This window comes from Humulus lupulus, chromosome X (assembly GCF_963169125.1).
Source record: "Humulus lupulus chromosome X, drHumLupu1.1, whole genome shotgun sequence".
NCBI classification, from domain to species: domain Eukaryota; kingdom Viridiplantae; phylum Streptophyta; class Magnoliopsida; order Rosales; family Cannabaceae; genus Humulus; species Humulus lupulus.
The window spans coordinates 136,564,896-136,572,856 of record NC_084802.1 but is presented as its reverse complement, the minus strand read 5'-3'; the positions used below and the strand labels follow the sequence as shown (position 1 = coordinate 136,572,856).

General features: G+C 32.3%; 1 protein-coding gene and 1 long non-coding RNA gene across 2 annotated transcripts; both read left to right on the top strand.

The window, feature by feature from the left end:
* Positions 1-1,416: 1,416 nt before the first annotated feature.
* On the top strand, positions 1,417-2,821 carry LOC133806301 (uncharacterized). The gene is made up of 4 exons (XM_062244422.1): positions 1,417-1,552; positions 1,636-1,726; positions 1,858-1,955; positions 2,651-2,821. Exons 1-4 carry the CDS (start codon positions 1,460-1,462, stop codon positions 2,819-2,821), a joined length of 453 nt encoding a protein of 150 aa, XP_062100406.1. The 5' UTR covers positions 1,417-1,459.
* Positions 2,822-6,767: 3,946 nt separating this feature from the next.
* LOC133804811 (uncharacterized) lies at positions 6,768-7,479 on the top strand. Its single transcript, XR_009878642.1, has 3 exons — positions 6,768-6,903; positions 7,094-7,166; positions 7,294-7,479. It is a non-coding gene; the product is annotated as an uncharacterized LOC133804811 (long non-coding RNA).
* Positions 7,480-7,961: the final 482 nt, after the last annotated feature.

Here is a 7,961-nt window from a genome sequence, read left to right as displayed (position 1 = left end):
CAAAGCTAAAGTACGTATTTCATTGAAATTTATTTATATTTCTCTATGTGACAACCTTACTAATTCAACATCATTAATAAAGGCTAAGATTTTGTTTTTTTAAAAAAGTATCTAACCATTAGTTTATTGTCCTGTGCCTAGAAATAAGTTGGTCTTAATCATTTGACTTCATAATTATAGTTTGTAGGCATTTATATTTGGTTCTTCTATGAAACATTTTGCTTGCTATTAACAATGCTTTCTTGAAATTTTGGATTGTTATGACAATAAGTTTCCCAATTGTGCAAGCATGAATGTCAATGTGTTCATGTAACTTTGAGGGGTGTAAAGAAATATAAGAAGTTTTCAGATGTGAGGGGTTGCAGTTAGCCTTAGCATGGAAAAGCAGAGAATACATTTTTTTTATCTGATATCTGAACCTGAGAACAAGTATGTTTTGTCCAGTAGTGTAATTTTGTAGTCATCTTAAATAGACTGAAGTTATTATGTTTTCGATCATCCTCTTCTCTAATTGCGTGAACTGAGAGAGTAGGTGCTGTATTTGATTTGACCTTTCAATTAATGTGCAAATCATTTTCCTACAAGTTTCATTGGGTAGCCCTTTGGCTTGTTTCCTTCTCTGATTTGTTAAGAGAATGGATATCTTTATTGCATTGGTGGAGTGTGCTTGTCCACTCTTCTAGTCAATACTAGTCTTTGATTCATCATCATGCAACAAAAAATAAAATTGACATCATATTTATGGTGTAGCCTTGTTTGAGCTTTGGGAGCTTAGTGCTATATTTGTTATCTCCTGGATGCTAGAGGGCTAGTTAGATTCAAAAGAAATCAGTTGGTAGTTTTAGCTTTCTAGCTAATAGGACTATTTTCACTTCTTCTTTTTTTTCTTTTGTCATTTTATGCACTGACTGGAAATTCGAGGTTATGATTTTTCAACAGATAATGAAACATGCTACAAGCTTAGGTTGACAAAAGATGAAACCAGTTACTCCGAAGTAGGCTAAATATTATATTATTCTGCTCTAATTCTTGAAATGACATTTTTGAATTCATTTAGACTCCAGTTCCTTCTATTCTTGTTCCTTTTCAGTCATGTATGGTTTAGCAGACGGGCTTAAAGGAGCTTATCCTTAATTAGACCCGTTCAGAAACTTATTTTTTTTTAAAAAAACCCTTTCAGAAACATCAATAGTTTTTCAAATGGCAAGTCTTAAGTGTAAGAGGAATAGAAGAGAGGGTGGGGAGTCTGTAGTGCATTTAGAATTATTTCATTGGGTAAATTTTTGTTTAGATTGGATTTAAGGTTGAGCACAGCTGTACAGTAGCTGTGTATTCTCTTTCTTGATTAATACACATATCTTCTTATTAGTGAAAATAAAAAGAAGGTTAATTATGGATTCTTAGCTCACTAGTTTCCCTTGCTATTGGGGCTGCTATTTTGTATTACAGATATTCATGAATGACTGTTGAACTGTTGCCAACAGTTATAACATCCATACAAAAAAGGATTGAAGTCGGTTTCCCTTTCAGAAATGACCAGACAGGTCTACTGGTATGGTTCCCTCTCTGATTATAACAATTACATAATTTTATTCACTTCATTGCACGCCTCAGTGATACTTTTCTTTTCAACAGATTGCTTCTTTTAGTTGTTTGACAGCAGCTTTCACTATCTCACCATCCTCAACGCAAGTTAAAGAAGTGCTTCTTAAAGAGATGAATGAAGGTGAGTATTATTTCATGACATGAGGATGGTCAAGTGTTGATATTTCATATTGTCAGAAGTATGCTCAAGAACTTTACACAAAACTCCTTGTTTCATTTAATATTATAAATTCATTATTGGCTTTCTTATAGGTTTTATTGAGGCTGAAAAGAAGCCAGGTGTTCTTCTTACTTTGTTTCATTACTTGGAAAAAGTAAACAATCACACAGTATGCTTAGAGGCTCTCCAGGTAACCTATTAGTTAGTTTGGAAATACCATGCTTTATGGTTGTCAGAAATTATTCTCTTGTCAAGAATCTAGGCATTGCTTGAAGTACTCTGTATTTGGAATCTTGGATTTACTATTTGTATGCTTGTGTGGATGTATCAGGTTTTCAATGGTGGAATTAGCTATTTTTTGCTATAGATATTATATAATTCTGAATACATTTTCCTGTTAGAATTGTAGTTATTTATCTCATGTGAAGTGAGGGCATGAGTGTGTATTAGGGTATGTGTTTTCCTTAGTTAGTTGTAATTGAGAAAGTGGCTATCTGTCATTGTAATTGGATCTAGTTATACAGTTTATGAAAGATAAAATAGAAGAGAATAGAAGATCTGAGTAGTATCTGCTCAAGCATTTTCCATTGATTCCGCGACATGCTTCTGCAATGGTTGATTAACATTGACCTGATATCATTAAGTATAAAGTAACTAAGAAAAGACAATTCATTATCATTATTTTTTCTTTCTCTGCAAAGTGTTAATCTGTTTAACAACCCTTGTAATATTAATTATCAAGAATTAACAGAAGTTTAGGTTTATTAATTTAGGTAGGATTTTTAAAGATTGATTATAAGCCCCCTGAAGTTTCAGTTTATTAATTTAGCTTGGACTTTTAAGTGTCTATAGTTACTTCTGAACCACCTCTATGTGTTCTGCAAGGTGAGAGCTGCATCAGTAACATGTTTTGCGGGCATAACTTCCTCTATATTCTTCTCTCTTGCGAAGGAGAAACATGATTTCATTCTTTCTGCTGCAGTAAGCATTGATTATGTGTTTTTGACTTGTTTCTCTTGGAAATTAATTATTTGCAGACTAGTTTATGCATTATAACTAAGAGACTTTGCAGATTAATGCAGCCAAACAAGACGAGGTGCCTTTAGTTAGATCAGCTTCTTGTCGAGCCATTGGTGTCATTTCATGTTTTCCTGAAGTTTTCCAGAGGTGATTTTAAATTTTTTTCATGCTTTCATGTTTCTTTGAGCTCGAAATATAGAGAGAAGAATTACTAGAAACTTAAATGGTATAGTGCAGAGATCCTGAACAAATTGATTCACGCAGTGGAGATTAATACCCGCGACCCCTCAATATCGGTATTTCTCTTTTACTTTCAGTTTTTATAATAACCCTGCTCTCTAATTTGTTCATAAGGGAGTAATATTTTCTTGTACGTTTGTTGTTTCAAGTGCGAATAACTGCTTCTTGGGCTTTGGCAAACATATGTGATTCTATCCAGCACTGTATTGATACTCTTGCTTTGGAAGGCTCCACAGGTGGGTTATATGTTACAGAAGCTATTTATTATTTTAAACTACTTTATTTGAAAAGTTATTGATGTATTATACTTTTCCTTAGACTATACTGCAGTCTCTGAATCAGTGGCATTACTAACTGATTATACTGAAATGACAACACATAACACCAAAATGAATCATTTGATACTATCAACCCTGATAGTGCCCCTGTGCTTAAACTGAAATGACAGCACATAAAGTATTGCATTTTTTTGTTGATTTTCTGATGATCTTTTGAAGTTCTTCTTTCATGTTGTTTCTTCAATTTCTTCTATTACTGATTCCACAGTATTGTTCCCTTGCAATATATGTATATATGAGTTGGCATGTTGTATTGGCTTCTTCTACTGTATATACTACTGGTATGTGGCAATCATTATTTTTTCTATAAGCTTGAATCACCAAAATACATGTTTCTCTCAGCACCATTGATCTATTTCTCTTCATTTTATTTATATGACAAATTAACAATGGCTTAGTCTACCTATTATGTACTCTCATACTTATTTCTGGTAAAAGAATAGTTGTGGACATTGTTTTTGATTGGCAATTAACAAGTATCAATGCTTTTAAGTATTTTCCAATATCTTTGAGGGGATTGGCCAATGTTAATTTTTATGTTACCTTCTTACTCTAGATCATATCAAGTGTATGGTTGCTTAGTACTTTGTTTCTAATACTAAGAGTCTAAGTCCTCTACTTTTTGTCTTCAGTACACTCCTGCAATAGATATTTGAAGCATAGGATGTATTTGCTGAAATGCTTACAGGAAAACCACTCTACACCGAAAAGGACAGAGGACAACACTAAAATATAACAGAATTAAAAGATAATGAGAAACAAAAGATAATGAAGTCATTTCAAAAGATGGTTAGTTTTGATGAGAAAGTCTGGCTTGTTACACCAGCTCTAAACATGGTTATCTTAATTGCTAGGCAATGTACCTTTAACTCCAACAACTCCTCCCTGCAAATACTTCTTAAAATTGTGAAATGTGTGCATTCTTATTTGTTATTTATTTTTATTTTTTTGTTGTACTCACTTGATTTTCAAGTTATTACTTTGCTGTTCTGACTAATCATCAATAGTCCTGTTTATTTTATTGAAACATTTTATTCTCCTTGTTCAGTTTTCCTATTGAATGCTCTCTTACCTTGAGACTAGTATGAATAGAACTATTGAAAATTTAATACTTGAAGACATACTGAAAATTTATCCAGTAAATCAGTAGCCCTACAAGTGTCTCTGCTGTGTGGTGGGGTGTTGTTGCTACTGCACTTATGCAACTAGCTGTTGCTGCTGCAGAGGTATATATATACATATATATTTATATATAAGAATAAAATAATATCATTAAATATGATATTTTATATATAGCAGTATAGTATCTACAGTCCCAACTGACTGTTTTGAGTCATCAGACTCATCACCATAGAGAAATTCTGAGCAATGTGTATTATTTGTTAAATAATTCCAATAATGTTGAGGTATATGACTAATGTTGAGGTTAGATAAGACAAGGGTTCTTAGGATTTAAGGTGATAGTTTTCTACAAGCATTTAATGCTAAGTTGAGACTCAAAATATTGTTATAAATTTGCATATCTAGAACAACTTTTACATATTCCAATCTTTCGACTTGAAAAGTGGATTGTATCTAATTTTGAGAAAGGGGAACAGGAAGGAGAAAATGTATATGAGGATTATTTAGTGAATTTCCATATGTGATGTTGCCTTTTTTTTTCCGTCTCCTAATTCATGATGAACTAGGTCATATCTTAGGCATTCTTATTGTTGGAATTCTTTGGTCACTAATAATATTTCTGCAATCTGGTGCTCTTTTAGACTGCTTAGGAGAGATCCAATGGGTGCACTTGGCTATGCAAGTTTGAAGCTATCCCTCATGAAGATTGTTGAATCTACTGATGGTCGTCCTTCTGAGATGGGTATAGTTGCTGCATCAAGAAATGGTGAGGTTTTAGGCAGCCAAACTGTAATACATGAACTTTAGTCTTTGGCACAAAGAGCAATCGAGATATATCATCATGAAGGATTTTAGTACTGATATTTCTCACTTGTTTTTAATATTTAGCTTCAATGGACAGAGAGATGTTGTTCTTTCCTTTCATGTTTCCCCTGCCTGTTTAAAACCATGGAGTAGGCAAATTACATAGGATCCGTTTTTTGTTAGGACCATGTACACTACAACAACACTGCATTGAAGCACTACTATTTCTTTTATCTTGCAACTTTTGGGGATACTTCTTCCCTAACTGTCTCTATCCATTTTTGGGGAAAGTATAATTAGGATGTCTTCTTTCAGGGCATTGATCATGAAAGAGTGGAAAGAATGGACGCTCAACTAAAAGAAGATATCCTGAGAGAAGTTGAACGTTATGGAGGTGCCATAATGGTTATTCATGAAACAAATGATGGGAAAATATTAGATGCTTGGGAACATGTAAATTTTGATGCTATTCAGACTTCGCTTGAGGTTTTTAAATGCTTAGAGGTTGATGGTTTTCCTATTAAATATGCACGTGTACCTATAACTGATGGTAAAGCTCCAAAAAGTTTAGACTTTGACATGTTGGCAATGAATATTGCTTCATCGTCCAAGGATACTGCTTTTGTTTTCAATTGCCAGGTTGACATTTTTCATTCTTCCTATGCTGTGTTGTGCATTTTAGATGATAAATGTATTTTGCAATTCTATCTACTGTACTTTGTCTTTTTCTAAACATCGTTAAATATCATAGATGGGCAGAGGAAGGACAACCACTGGCACTGTAATAGCTTGTCTTTTGAAACTTCGAATTGATCATGGTAGGCCTATTAAAATATTGCTTGATACTATGACCAATGAAGAGGTGGATGGTGGAACCTCCAGTGGTGAAGAGACTGGAGAAATTCGGATTCATAGTGCTGACTAGGTAAAATTGTGAAATGGATATTTTTTGCTTGCTGTTATATGAACGTTTCTCTTCTTATTCTGGTTTGCTTATTCACGAGGTAGCCAATATACTTAGCATTTATTTTCTTTATTTCTTGCTTTTTATTTGCATGCACTTGCAGTTGCTTGTCTGTCAATGCCTTTGTTGTTGTGGCTAATTTTGATCCTCCACGTAACTAATGTATTGTGCAAAATTTTCCTTCATCTCATATTAATGTTTAGTGGGATCCATTTTTCTGGGTTCTTTTGGTTGTTTAGTTCATATTTTCTCCTTAATGAATGATGAATTAAAAAAAGAAAAGCTTTTCTTGCTGGACAGTTTTGGGCTTGCAATTCTATTCTTTCCCATGATATTGGTGGGTATTCCTGACTCAGGAATGCCAAATGTACCATCGTCAGAATACTGTTCTGCTCTGTTCTTGCTCCAGTTGATATAAAATTGCTTCTTAATATCTTGGCTTGTTATGTTATCCTTGACATTTTTATGTATTATGTGCCTTTAAGTAGTTCTCATAGTTTTTTCAATATCTTGTAGCTAGAAAATTATGCGAAAACTGAAGAAGCTAAAGTTGAGGAGCTTATAAAGGCAGTTGCTGATTCTGGTGCCAAAGTAATTGTTAGTGGAGCAGCAGTTGGGGAGATGGCACTTCATTTCTGTGAGCGCTACAAGTATATCACCTTCTATTGTGTTTTTTTATTGATTAACTTACTAATTTTCAAAACATACTTGTGATTGTTGTACATATCTAAATGCTTTTGATCTTCTATGAAATCTGTCAAAAAATTTCAAGTTTTTATTATTCTATTAAGATTTTTCTTAGCATATCTGATAATTTAATTTGGGGCTTTTTCCTTGCAGGCTTATGGTTTTGAAAATTAGTTCAAAATTTGAATTAAGACGATTTTGCCGCACTACTGGTGCTGTTGCTATGGTAAGTCAGCTAGCATTTAATAGTACTCAATTTTTTTGAATTTTTTCCAAAATTCTCTAACAATATTCTTGAAGTAATTTGTGATGCTAGATAATAACAATAAAATATTTCTTTGTTCATTTTGCAGATGTGACAAGCGAAGTAGAAAAGGATACTTAAGACTCCTTGAAAGTAGTAACTTTGTTTATTTCTTTGTGTTGAAAGTAGTAACTTTTAGACTCCTTGAATACTTAAAGAACATTTTGTTGTTGATGACAGTGTTGAATGTTTTAAACTAATTTGTGGATTGTTAATACAATGTTGAATGTTCTTACTTTTTGTTATTTGAAAATCAAATTCATTTGATGATGCTAGTATATATTAGACAATTAATTTTAATTATATAAAAAAATTAAAATATAATAGAATAAATTAGTGTTATATAAATAAAATATATAATGAGAATTTAAACATATCTAAATATAACAATAATACGAAAATTGTGTTATAATATCTATTACAATAACACTTTTTATGCAAAGAATTGTGTTATGCAAACTTCATTATATAACACAAATAATGTGTTATACTAAAGTGTAGTATAACACAAAAAATGTGTTATACTAAATTATAGTATAACACAAAAAAAGTGTTATACTAAAGTGTAGTATAACACAAATTTATAAGTATTGAAATGTGTTATATAATCGACTATAAATAACATAATTAAACACTTATCTATATATTAAAATAACACAGAAAGTGTGTTATCGTTGACAGTATAATAACACATCTGTATAACAGTGATAAAGTGTT